This window comes from Aethalodelphis obliquidens, unplaced genomic scaffold (assembly GCF_003676395.1).
Source record: "Aethalodelphis obliquidens isolate GAN/ISIS:26980383/991018 unplaced genomic scaffold, ASM367639v1 scaffold613, whole genome shotgun sequence".
Taxonomy (NCBI): domain Eukaryota; kingdom Metazoa; phylum Chordata; class Mammalia; order Artiodactyla; family Delphinidae; genus Aethalodelphis; species Aethalodelphis obliquidens.
In genome coordinates this window covers 1-13,279 of record NW_020838524.1, presented here as the reverse complement: position 1 = coordinate 13,279, position 13,279 = coordinate 1, and the positions used below count along the sequence as shown (strand labels likewise).

The 13,279-nt window shown below is 43.5% G+C and overlaps 1 protein-coding gene across 1 annotated transcript; it reads right to left on the bottom strand.

Annotated features, from left to right (window-relative positions):
* Positions 1-451: 451 nt before the first annotated feature.
* LOC113616833 (keratin, type II cytoskeletal 6A-like) lies at positions 452-4,885 on the bottom strand. The gene is made up of 7 exons (XM_027100197.1): positions 4,245-4,885; positions 3,038-3,252; positions 2,634-2,694; positions 2,394-2,489; positions 2,105-2,269; positions 1,502-1,627; positions 452-676 (listed from the first exon to the last, which is right to left on the bottom strand). The coding sequence occupies exons 1-7, from the start codon at positions 4,812-4,814 to the stop codon at positions 452-454; spliced, it is 1,458 nt and encodes a 485-aa protein (XP_026955998.1). The 5' UTR covers positions 4,815-4,885.
* Positions 4,886-13,279: the final 8,394 nt, after the last annotated feature.

The window sequence follows — 13,279 nt, the reverse complement described above, 5'->3', positions numbered from 1 at the left end:
CTGCTGACACCGCCTCCGCCCATGCCGTAGCCGCTGCTGACACCGCCAGCACTGCCATAGCCACTGGAGGTGGTGGACTGTACCACGGCTGGAGAGGCAAGGAGACAAGGCCATGACAAGACATGGTGAGCTCACTCTGCCACACAGAGTCCAGTCAGAAGAGCACAAGGGCAAGGGAGGGAGGCAAGTGAAGGTACTTACAGATGTTGACTTGTCCAGCGCCTTCCCCATACAGCCTAGGAGAGAGGAGACACAGCCATTATGAGACCTCAGAGCCAGAGCTGGACCAGCGTGGGAAGCTTTGGCATGAGGAGAGCCCATGGGGAACGTGCCTTCTACGTGGCTTTCTGGGAGTGGCATTATGGCCACGACTAGAGTGCCTTCCAGTGGTGCTCACTGGCTGGACACCTTGGAGATGGACCCAGATGTTTGAGGAGGTTGTGTGAGTTACTCACCTGCACTCCTCGCCCTCCAGCAGCTTCCTGTAGGTGGCGATCTCCACGTCCAGGGCCAGCTTGACATTCATGAGCTCCTGGTAGTCCTTCAGTAGCTGCGCCATGTCCTGCTTGGCCTTCTGCAGGGCGTTCTCCAGCTCGGCCAGCTTGTTCTTGGCATCCCTGAGGGCCAGCTCCCCACGCTGCTCTGCATCGGCGATGGCGGATTGCAGGCTGGTGCACTAGAGGGGAAGATGCGCAGATGAACCTGCAATCTGGACTCCTGAGGAGATGAACCATGGTTCTTCTTTCCCAGTGAGGAAGAGCTCTAGAGCCCAGATTCCATGGAAAAGGAGGTTTGATTCTTTTTGTCCAGTCTTTTTCCATTCTGCAACCCTGAACTAGGCTAGGAGCTCCCTATACGCCTCTGTGTTAACCACCCTAATGAAGATGGAGGTGGTGAGTGCTGGAAGATACTACAGCAGACCCAAGACCAGGGGACATTGGAAGAAATGGACCCACTGGCTTCTTCTGAATATTGACAGTTTGGGTAAGTGCATGTGGGTGCACGCTAACTCACACAAAACCACAGACACCCACAGTGAGGAGATGATTTCACTTTAAACAGCTGCGACCTTGCCTTCCTTCCACTTCACATTTTTGGAAAACCCTCATTTGCCCTGTGTCTTTACTCAGCTTCTTTTTCACATCGAATCTGAGCATATTTGCAGCACTCTTCCTCACACTTTCTGGCCTGAACTTTTCTTTGCCAACTACTGTCTTGAGTTCCTAAATCAATCATTCCTCTTATTGAATCTCACTTCAGTGCCTCAAGACTGTACCTTTGTACTGTCGACCAGTCAGGATTGGTCCTGTCATGCATTTGTTTCCTGCTCTTGGGTTGGGATCCATCTCTCCAAACTGTGGGAACTCACTAAGGGAGGAAGTACATGTCCTCCCCTCCCTGCTGTTCCCTCACTGCCCAGGAGTTCCCTACATGGTGGTTGATGATCCCTGGTGGTCTAGGAAGGAAAGGATGCTTTTCTCCTCCATGGTCCCCACCATACCTGCTTCTTGACGTGTTCAATCTCAGATCTCATCCTCTGGATCATGCGGTTGATCTCAGCGATCTCCTGTTTGGTGTTGCACAGGTCGTCCCCATATCTGCACGCTGAACTCTGCAGCTCCTCGTACTGTAAACCAGAGGGAGAGAGGATGGTGTTCATGGGCTTCACAGGACACTAATCAAGGTTTTCACAAAAAAAACTAATGGTTTCTCCACAAGGCGTTTTAAGAAAATTGGTGTTACAAGGTCATGGACACTGTACACCCATCACACACCACCCTTGGTAGGACCACTGACTGTCTCGTTCTCTTCAAGACCAGAACATCCTCTGTACTGTTTCTGAGAACCAGCATCAGGGTGAAGCTAAAGCAAAGATCCCTTGGCCTTTATCTATGGTAGCTTTTGTCCTACATTTAGGTTCTTTGACTTACTAGACTTGGACATAAATACTGTAAAGATCTACTCTGTTGGTTCAGGGTACACGTTCTTTGAGTGGACCCCCGCTTCCTAAATGTAGATTTCCCGAGTGAAGTCTCGGGAAGCCTTGCTGGTCTTCCGGGGGGAGGTACAGGGATTCTTCAACAGCTTCCCCCTCACTGCTCACCTTGCACTTGTACCAGGACTCAGCCTCCTCCCGGCTCCTGCGAGCGATCTCCTCATATTGGGCTTTGACTTCAGCGATGATGCTGTCCAGGTCCAGGGTGCGGTTGTTGTCCATGGAAAGGACGACAGAAGTATCTGAGACGTTGGTTTGCATCTGAGCCAGTTCCTGCAGAACATGAGATCGTCAGATCCTCTTTTCCCATGACATTTACAGAGGTACCCAAGTCTAAGATTTTCCATCCTTTGCAAATCTCTTTAGAGTCAATATAACAGTGTGGAAAGATGCTTACTGCTTCATAGAGGGCTCTGAGGAAGTTGATCTCATCTATGAGAGAGTCTGCCTTGGCTTGCAGATCAACCTTAGTCATGTAAGCAACATCCACATCCTAGGGAAGAAGCCAAAAACTTGGGATCAGATGAGCCAAGCCCTCCTTCCCAGTCTGCTCCTCCTTTAGTCTTGCTGATTATTCTTTTCTCAGAGTCCTCTCCTTCGGCAAAGAAACATGAACCCCTGATCTTACTCATCTCACCTTCTTTAGATTCACAAATTCATTCTCTGCTGACATGCGCTTGTTGATTTCATCTTCATATCTGGAATTAGAAAGGGTAAAACCTAATTGAGTCAGTGGTGAAGATGATACAGAAAAGGCAGCCTGGGATCCCAACTTCCCACAATGGATATATCCAAATGGAGCTTTCCTGCCAGTAAGCCTAAAAGATGAATTCTGTGGTCCCTAAATTGTTTACATCTTTACTCTCCCCATCCACCTGTATGGCCCTTTTGTTCTTTGGAGTTTGTGTTTAGGCAAGAATTGTGGTTTCATTTCCATGGACACGTTTTACTAAGAATCATGCCCTCATTTGGACCTGGTCATCTAATAGACTTGAAGTGCGGGCTTCAGGAAACTGAGCCCTTTTCTCTCCTGTAACTCACTTCTTCTTGAAGTCCTCTACCGTGTCCTGCATCCCCCTGAGCTCTGAGTCCAGGCGGCTTCTCTCTGAGACAAGGCAGTCCAGCTGTCTCCTGAGATTGTTGATGTACTGCTCGAAATAAGGCTCCAGGCTCTGCCTCACGGTCTTTGTGCCCTGCTCCTGCAGCAGGGCCCACTTGGTTTCCAGGACCTTGTTCTGCTGCTCCAGGAATCGGACCTGGAGAAAGACAAGATGGTTATTTGTCCAACAAAGGAAAGAAGGAAGGAAAGAAGGAAGGAAGGAAGGAAGGAAGGAAGGAAGGAAGGAAGGAAGGAAGAGAGGTGAGTTGACTGTCCCCAAGCAGATCTGATGGTCCCCATGGTGCTGGGCTACTCCAGAGCATGTACAGAGGCTCAGGCTGACAGTTCTGCTCCCCTGACTGTTTTCCTTCACACCACACAGATCTCACTGGCCAAGTTTCCCCAGGGAGCTATCAGATAGTCCCTCTTCTCAATTACGGAGCCTGTCAGTCAGTGACTTTCAACATTTCTTTTCTTCCTCTTGATAAGCACAATCACAAATGTACTTTAAAATAGTATTTCTCTCATATATTGTGCAGAGTTATTTTATAGAGTGTATCTCAGTTAAAGGGATGTCAAATGTTTAGAATCTAATGGTTAAATTCCAACCCTATTGATGATTGGATTTAATCTTCTTTCCCATCTAGTGTATGAGTCCCTCTAAAACAAGCTCCCTTAATGCTCATGATCTGGTTCTACAAGTTAAGTATTTCTATGCACATATACATGTTTCTGAGTCTTTTTTTCCTGTAATTTCCTTTGGTTTTTTATCTTCTTTCCTTCCCCGCCGCCACCCCAGCTAAGGCTCAAGTGCTGTTTCCACTGTAATTCCCTTTTTAATTTCTTAGACCCTTCAGAAGGTCAAGCTAACTCGTTCCATTCTCTCAGTTCCTTTCCTTTGCTTGAGGGTTATCAAGAGTGGAGAATGCTTCCCAGGCAGGAATGAAGACATTTAAGGGATCAGTAGCTGTAAATGATTTCCATCACCTTTTGCCTGTGGTCCATATGGAGCCTATCCTGCATCCCAGTGGAGAGCTAGCCCGAGTCCCCTCCTCTCTCTCTCCCGAGACTCCCCCTGGTAGGACATTGGTTGCGTCTCTCGACTGGGGACTCTGAAATCCCAGTGGAGGGCAGGTGCTCCCGGCTCACCTTGTCGATGAAGGAGGCGAACCTGTTGTTGAGGGTCTTGATCTGCTCCCGCTCCTCAGTCTTGATTCGCTGGATGGTGGGGTCGATTTGCAGGTTGAGGGGAGTCAGGAGACTCTGGTTGATGGTGACCTCTTGGATGCCTCCAGGGGGGCAGATGGAGAAGCCAGAGCCCCCATAGCCACCACTAAAGCCAGCTCCACCACCGAACCCCAAGCCACCACCAGCTCCACCACCGAGCCCAAAGCCACCACCAGCTCCACCGCCGAAACCAAATCCACTCCCGGCTCCACCTCCAAAGCCAAGGCCGCCTCCAGCTCTGCCGCCATATCCGCCACCGAATGCACAGCTGCCCCCTCCGAGGGAGATCCTCTTGGAGCCCCCTATGCCATAGAGGCTGCGGCTGCCAAAGCTAGCTCCTGCACCCACTCCAGTGAAGCCTCCACTGCCCCTGGAGCGGCACACGGACATGCTGCTGAAGCCAGAGCGATTGACCCCAGGGACTCTGGCTGAGCCGGCACTGAAGATACGGCGGCTGCCGCTTTGGCTTCTCACGGTGGAGTTGGAAGTCATGGTTCCTGAAGTCGAAGAGGCTGAGGAGGGCGTGAGAGGTGGAGGGTAGAGCTGAGAGGAGCAGATCGGTGAGACGAGGTTCCCAGCAGTGGCTTATATATGGGGAAAATGGGCTGGGCTCAGTGCTGGAAGGTGAGCCTGCAGGTTGGGAAGGCTGGGCTTTACAAAGAGTGAGATCACATGTGGTTTATTAGAAAAGTTATGAAATCTGAAGATCGCATTTTAGATTTCCTTTAGTCAGGGAAAATTTCTCCTGCCTTCCAGCTTTGACTGCTCTCAGTACAATAAGACTAGTCTGAATTCACTTAGCTGGGAGTTAGTCACTGACTCACACAGAGGTTCTCCATGTTACGCTCGTGTATGAAATGTACTGAAGCTCCTCTGCCTTGGTGTTTCACCCACAAGGCAGAAATACTGGATATAAAATAACCTATTGCTTATCCCTTACCTATAATTATTAGTGTTTTCACTGATTACAGAAGTTAAACATGACTTTTTTTTGCTTTCATTAAAAATTTCCCACAGGTAGATACGTAGATTTACAATATAATGGGCCTCTGTATATCTATCACTGGATTTTATACAAAGTATTAACTCATGGTCAGCCTTATTTTTTCTATACTCCCACCCAATTCCCTATCAATCTTAAAATATTCAAAAGCAAATCCCAGAGGTCATATCATTTCTTTAGTATAGAATTCAACATTTATTTTGTAAATGAGGTGCTTTTTAAATACATAACCAAATACCATTTATATATCCTTAATATTTATGTATTCATTAACATTAAGGAGTATCTATTCAATCTTGAACTAAATCTGTTTGTGTTATTTATATTTTATGTTTGGGTTGTCCAAATCAGGATTCTAATAAGTTCCATACATTTTGTATTTCGGTGATATGTCTTTAAAGTAATACATCTGTAAAATCATTTAAGTCCTTAAATCCTCCTCTGCTTTTCCACTTGCAGTTTATTTGTGAAAAAAATAAAAAACAGGTTATTTGTCCTGTGCATTTGCATAGTCATGTTGTCTTATTTACCATGATCTCGTGTCCTTTGTGTATCCTGTAAACTGACAGTTCAAACTAGAAGCTTAATAAGCTATCTATTTAAACATTACAGATACAGATGTCATAGAATGCCTATTTATATACTGAATATTGATATTTACACACCTACCTATTAACTGAAAAATTAAACAAGTAATACATGGTTAAGGAAAAAATTACATGCTCAAGATCATTCCCCACTCCTGTCTAGGAAGACAAAGCAGTGTTACCACTTCCCTGTGTACCCTTGTAGTCACGTCACTTAGATATGTTTCTGTGTTTTTCCTTGGGTATGTGTTATGCATGCGAGTATATATATTGAATATATACATACATATATATATGAAACACACATATATATTTTCTTTTGAAGTTGCACTCATGGTATATGTACTTTGGCTCCCATATCTATGTTTTCACTTGGTTCTCATGCTATTTTCTACAGGCTGTTTTCTCCACCTTTACCTGTGGTCCATTGCTGTGCATCAGCAACGTCTTATGCTGCTTTCAGCTTGGCCTTCATTTCTATTGTGGCTTTATCTTTCTTCTCTGCTCCTTTTCTGAGCTCTATCAACTCATATTTTAATCTTTTATTTCTCATTCTACTGCCCCTTTGTTCTCTTATTTCACCGTGGTGTTTATTTCATTGCCCTTTCGGTAATAATTTTTGTCACTTTTTTCTGTGGAGTGTTTTCTAAGTGACTTTTGTTTTTCTGTTTCAATGTAAAGTATCCTTCGTGGGGCCTGGAATTGTTCCTTTCTAACAAGGGCTCATCTTTGAAAGAGGCGAGCTCCTTCTGGACCTGCCTTTTGCAGACAGCATTCTGGGAGGAGGGGCCAGGCTGCAACCAGGCTAACAGGAATTCTCATTATGGCACAGGCTGTGTGAATAATTCTTTTAATTTTAATTAGACGAAGCCAAGGAAGATGGCTGCAGCATGGCTCGCAGTTCAGTCTCAGTCTTCTTTGCTTCCCCGACAACCTGTTGCCAATAGGCCTTGCCTCTGATCGCTTACTCAACCCTGCCTTCACTGGGTCTTGAAACTTCATGGCAAATGGGTCCTCCCTGGAACACACACACCCACTTCTGGCTGTTGCAAACCAGCGATTCTTGGATTTGCACCCGAGGACATGTTCTTCACATTCATACAGTAGGAGTTACATGAGTCAGCAGTGCCTGGCAGTAGGAAAACCTCAGGGTTAACTGTGTGTGCTGTCCCTCTGTGGTTACCACGTTGTTTAGTTTTGACTTGCTTGCTCTCAAGAGTGTTCTTCACTGGATTTTCTGAGATCTGCACTGAGGGCATCTTCTCTCTCAGTTTCCCAATAACTGTGTTTGATTTCTTTCTTTCTGTGAGAAGAGTTTTCTATTTTTATTTTTTTTTGATTGAAGGACTTTAAGATGTTTTCCTTTTGGGGATTGAGTGTGGAGATCACTTTTACATTTCTTGTTCTCCTTGTTTGTTTTAAGATAATATCTGAGAAGGGGAAATGCCTCCCTTTCCTCCATTAGGCTACATTCAGAAGTCTCCCATTCATATATTTATATTTAAAATACATATAGCATTTAAAATATTAAGCAATAATTGAAATTCAAAATATTAATTTTCCTTTCTCATGCTGCATGGAAACTATTGGATTCAATGAAGACATCATTGTGCTCAGGGCCTCTCCCTTCCCTGAGCCATGATAAGAGTCACCTGAAAGTTTTCTACAAGCCATCATATTTACCATAATCAGAAATTTAATCCCAAAATATATTTGTGTTCTCCTCAGTGGAAGAACCTCCTTTATTGCTTAATCACAGTTTGCATCATTGAAAGCCCAACAGATACAATGAAAGAGAATAGTATGTAAACCACCATGTACCAATCCCCCAGATTAAACACTTGTCCATATTTCTCAGCATGTCTCATCTAATTCCATTACTTCTTATATTGAAATCTTCTACTTCTGTTGATGTATCTTCAAGGAAATTAAGACATTAAGTCATTTCACTTGTCAATATTTGCACGCATGTCTAAGTTCTTAAGGACTTTTAAATCTAACTGTACAACAGTTTTATATCGATCATGAGCAACAGTCACTTCTTAATGAAACCTAATACTCATTTATGTTCATACTTCTCTGATAATCTCAAAGATGTCTTTTTATGCTGGTTTGCTTGAAGCAACAGCCTAACTAGATTCACATATTGCATTGGACTGTTGGTTCTCTTAAGCTTCTTTCATTCTGTAATAGATTCCATTGTTTTCTTTTATATACCACTGATTTGTGGAGAAATTGTTTTTTTTCTCTAGAACGTCTGCGTTCTGGATTTGGCTCGTTGTTTCTGTTGGTGCCACGTAACTTGTAACGCCGGTTTTTCCTAGGTACTCGTTATATTAGAGTTGATTAGATTTAGTTCCATTGTTTCAGGCAAGATTATGTCCCAGCTGGTGCTGTGTGCCCCATGTTGCATCAGATCATGAGGCATATAACACAAGTTGTTCAATTTAGTGATGTGAAGACTGATCCAGGTATATCTATAGTTCCAGTCTTAACCCTCCCTGAAAAAGTGTCCAATAAATTTGTCATGTAATATTTTAATATTCATTGATCAATTCCCAGATTGACATTTCATGAGGGGTTGCAAACTGGTAACTTATTAATTTAACGTCCTGCCTCTGCATTTATCACCTGGGAGTCATCTATAAGGAAGGAATTGTCATTGTTTCCTTTTTAGGTAACCTAATATGTAGTTAATTGATACAGGAAAGGCAGAATAAGTGCTTTTTTTTCTTTATTTTGCAATTTTAGAATAGTGGGTTGGGACCCCAGCAATTTCCAAATGTAATAAAGGAAGTTATTTTTTGTTTGTTTGGTTTTTGGGGTTTGTATAATTATAAATTCACAGTTCAAAAAATATATTTGATATGTTTGAGTCCATTGCAGGCATTAATCCTTCTGGTGCTTAAACTGTCCATTTCAGGCCAATGGAAGCTCCTCAGATTGGCTTCTGTGTCCTTTTGACAGAAACGCATTGGACTTTGAAAGCTCCCTTGTTGACAGGGACGAGATGTCTCAAGGCTACCTTGTACTTATCTTGCAACAGACATGGAATCAGCCATTTTTGTGAGTAGCTCTGGTACCTTTTATTGAGAAATGATATTCACAAGCTAAAACTTGCATGCTATGGGTGTTCATTGTTACTGGGTTATTCTTGCTTTGAAGACTTTTCAATGGATAGAGCTAAGAAAAATGTAAAAATATAATTAAAAAGTACTCACATCAGAAGTTTATACTGATATTTCCATTTAAATAGAATACAGGATGATTTTATACCTGTATTTATTTTACTCACTCTGAAAAGCTGAGCTCTGAATGACATATTACTTATTTGCTTTATCCTACAACAAACCTATGATAGTGTCAAAATAACAGTACAAATACTATTACCAAAAAGAGGTCTATTAAATGCAGTTTCTGATTTCTTTGTGGCTACACCCTGAAAGTGCTATGAAGAAAATCAGTTTAGGCAAGAGGAATGGAGAGATAGAAAGGCGGGATGAAGGAAAACCTTCATAAGAATCCAGATAAATTCTACGCTTGCAGTTTCAAACGGAAGCAGGAAGGAAAGGTCTTCCATTATTGCATTTGATGGAGAGGAGTTTCTTAAGGGAGGGAGTACAGATACAGATGGCAGTGGGGTTAAAGAAGGGGATTCTATAGGTGCATGAGGAGGTTGGGGACAGTAAGAATGTTAGGGAAAATGGCACATCTGAGGGGATCGGCCTCCCAGACCTCAAGAGGATGATTTTCCTCTGCCATTCACTTTCTAGTGCTAAAGGGACACCCCTGGAGCCCAGGAAGTAAGAGCATTGAGGAGAAGGCACTGCCCAGCAAAACTCATGGTTAAAGGAATCCAGCTGCTGTTAGAGAAGAACTCCTCAACCCTTTTCTCCTCCCATCCTGGGATCTACTGTCAGCTTTTCTCAAGGCCAAGTACAATGAAGAGTTAGCTAGCAAGGGATTCTGTAGGGATGACTCTGGGAGCATGGAGCAGGGCAGAGAAGAGCAGCCTTCTCTCAGCACCTGTAGAAACATTCCCTCTTCTGGCTGTTCTGCACCTCATGCCCCCACCGTGAGCTGGGATTCCATGCACTGGGCTGTACTGGCGATTCTAGCCAATGCAGCTAGAATCCACGTGGTATGGCTCACAAGTGATCATTCTGAATCACAGAAGATTCAGGTAAGGTGAACTTTGGATACAGCCTCTAACTGGAAAATGTTTTTCTATTGGAGGTTGTTATTTTAAAAATGTATTTCCTATATTTTCCAGGTACATGGGCTCCATACAGGAGGAGGCAATTGGCTAGCCTCCTTAGGAGTCAAATCCAGTATCTAAGGACCATCAGAACTGCCGAGTCCTTCCTTGACTCAAAAACACGTCTTTGCTGTTGCAAAAGAAATACGTTTCCTCTTATTCAGTCCTCAGTGAGCAAAGGAAATCAATCTGAATGTTTTAATCTCAGAGACCTTAATCTAGAAACTGAATCTTTCCTTCCTTAGTACCAAAAAGTGTAATCACATTTAATCTCAGATGTCATACAATGACATTGTGGGGAACACACTTTCTCTTCTGAAATGACACATGTTCAACATCAAAAAATTTAGAAAGTACACAACGTAAAAGAAAGACAGTTTACTAGAGTTAACGCTAGCTTGAGATGATGAACATTATTGTTTTAGCATTAGTTCTTCAATGATTTCTCTGTATCTGTGGCCCTGCAACCATCTTTGTGTTCCTTTGTGATTCTGTCTCTTTCTCTCCCTTACTTGTTTCATAATTTTGTGTACAAAATTAGTCTAGTGAAAAATACAGATGTTACTTTGAGCCCCACACTTTAAGCGTTTTTCATAATAAACTTTTAATTTCAGAATAGTTTTAGATTTACAAAAAAATGTGAAGATAGTACAAAGAGGTCTGTATACAATATACATTCATTCCCCCTATTATTAATACCTCACGTTAGTTATATTTATCACAATTAAGGAAACAATATAAATATATTATTATTAACTAATCTATACTTCATTTGGATTTCCTTACCTTTTGCCCAATATTCTTTTTTCTCTTCTAGGGTATCATCCATGGTACCACTTTCCATTTAGTCATTGTGTCTCCTTCTTGGCTAACACGGTTTGTCAGGTTTTCCTTGTCTTAATGACCTTGAAAGTTTTGGGGAACTCTGCCCAGGTGTTTTGCAGATGTCCACAACTGGGCTTTGTCTGATGTTGTCTCATGAATAGACTGGAGTTATGGTGTTTGGGAGGAAGACCACAGAGATGACGTGTGCCCTTCTCATTGCATCATATCCAGGGTACTTGCTATGAACCAGACTTACTACTGTCGGTGTTACCCTTGATCACCTGGCTGAGGAAGTGTTTGATTAATTTCTTGACAGTAAAGTTACTCTTTTCCCCCATTTTTAGACTGTGCTCTTTGCAAGGAAATCATTGTGCACAGCCCACACTTAGGGGGGAGCAGTTCTTCACTCCTTCCTTGATTGGGGAGCACCTGTGTAACTAAATGAAATTCTTCTGCCTAAGAGCTGTCAATCATCCCTTATTAATCAATTTAGTCAATCACTTATTCACGTCAGTGGGGACCATGAATAATTATTTCATAATTTGGGTTATAATCCAGTACATTATTTATTTATCTATTTATTTATGGCTCAAGTTTTTCCAATTTGTCTATTAGGAGCTCTTACAGAGTCTTTTTGATTATTTCTTTACTTCTTGGCACTGAAAGATGCTGCAGGATCATCTTATGTATATATTCCACCCCATTCGTAGAATCAGTCATTTCTCCTTGACTCCTAACAAGGGAACTTTCATTCCTAATGGTATAAGGCAGAATTCTCCAGAGAAAAAGCCTGGGATTAGGGACATGGACAGAACAGAGACTGGAAAAAGTGACTGGCCCTCAGGAAAATGTTGACAGACCAACCTTGCACTGTATCCTGAGTTTTCCATTACCCATTTGTAAAAGTCAAAGGAAGCCAGGGCACAGCTGAGAGAGGATGCAGGGCTATCTCTTTGGAGCTGCAGGGACCCTACTTCTTTGAGTCTCTGTGAGAGGATTATGTGGTAAGGAAGAACGCATTTCCATTCTTATTTTGACTCCACACTTCAAAAAATCAACACCTGTGCTTTGTGTCTGAGTCTTTGGATCCTGAATTTGCCCAGTGTTTCCAATTTTTCCCTGTCGAAAGAATTATTGGGATTGACAATCATGAAGTACAGCTTTCTGCATTTGTACTATTTCCTCAGGACACATTGCTAGAAGCATAATTTCATTTCAGAAGTATGTATATTTAGATTATTCCTGATACATGTTGTCAGGCAAGTTTCTTGGTCATGAGGCATTTCTCAGTATAAATCAAATATCTTACTCTCTAGTCAATGTCCTGATCTACTTGGACTGTAATATGATTCTCTGGGGAGTATGGGTATCCACTGGGGCAGGAGGAGGTAGACAGTTAGAGACCAAGTCAGAGAAACTAATCTGCTGGCACCTGGTAAGGGCAGTGAAAACAGACTTTACTATGATGATGGACCTGATCCCTCCCGCTTCAATTGCCAAACTCTTCTTGGAGGACTCCTGAGCAACCAGATGCTAAGTTGCTGTTTGTCAAATTCTCTAAAGGAGGGGGGCGACGCACATGGCAATTGGGAGTATGCTTCATTCCTGAAAAGGCATTTGCCCGATGAAAACCGCAAGAACCATTGGTAACAAAGCAAGGCAATGTGAAACCACGCATTATAGTACAAATCTGCTTTATTAGCAATACAACTGAGCAAAGAGCAGAGGAAGCATCACAGGGATACAGACCCCCGTACATCATAGAACTAGTCACTTGTGCTTTCATGATCACTGCAAGGGAGGAACACAACACCTGTGAGATGGGACATACTGGGCCAGTGGAAAGCTAGGGGGATTGCCCTGTTCTGGAGTAGGACCCAGACAGGGACCTTCCGATGGTGAGCAATGGAAGCTCAGATGCAGCAGGTGTGGCAGAGAGGACATGAGGGCACTCAGCAACTTCAGTTCTAACTCAAGGAGTAAGAGAAGAAAGAAGCAGGAGAGAGGAAGCAACTGGAGGAAAGGGCAGTGAAGCCAGAGAGGGAGCCTGAGATGCTGTGGGACCACGAGCCCGTGGCAGGTGTTCAAGGCCTGTAGCTCTTCCTGCCGGAGGAGGAGGTGGTGCTGAATTTGACGGTGGAATTGCTGCCCCCGGAGGAGCTGAGGCCACCACCTATTGCTCTGCCACTGCTGGAACTGAAGCCACCTCCAACGCTGAGACCACTGCTGTAGGAGTAGCCACTGCCTCCGCCCATGCCGTAGCCGCTGCTGACACCGCCTCCGC

Excerpts from the sequence above, each read along its gene's own strand:
- LOC113616833 (XM_027100197.1), bottom strand. The coding sequence starts at position 4,814 with ATGACTTCCAACTCCACCGTGAGAAGCCAAAGCGGCAGCCGCCGTATC. Across the intron at positions 1,628-2,104 it reads AGTCCTGGTACAAGTGCAAG|TACGAGGAGCTGCAGAGTTC; the intron begins GTGAGCAGTGAG and ends TCTGGTTTACAG. Across the intron at positions 677-1,501 it reads TTGAACACGTCAAGAAGCAG|TGCACCAGCCTGCAATCCGC; the intron begins GTATGGTGGGGA and ends CTTCCCCTCTAG.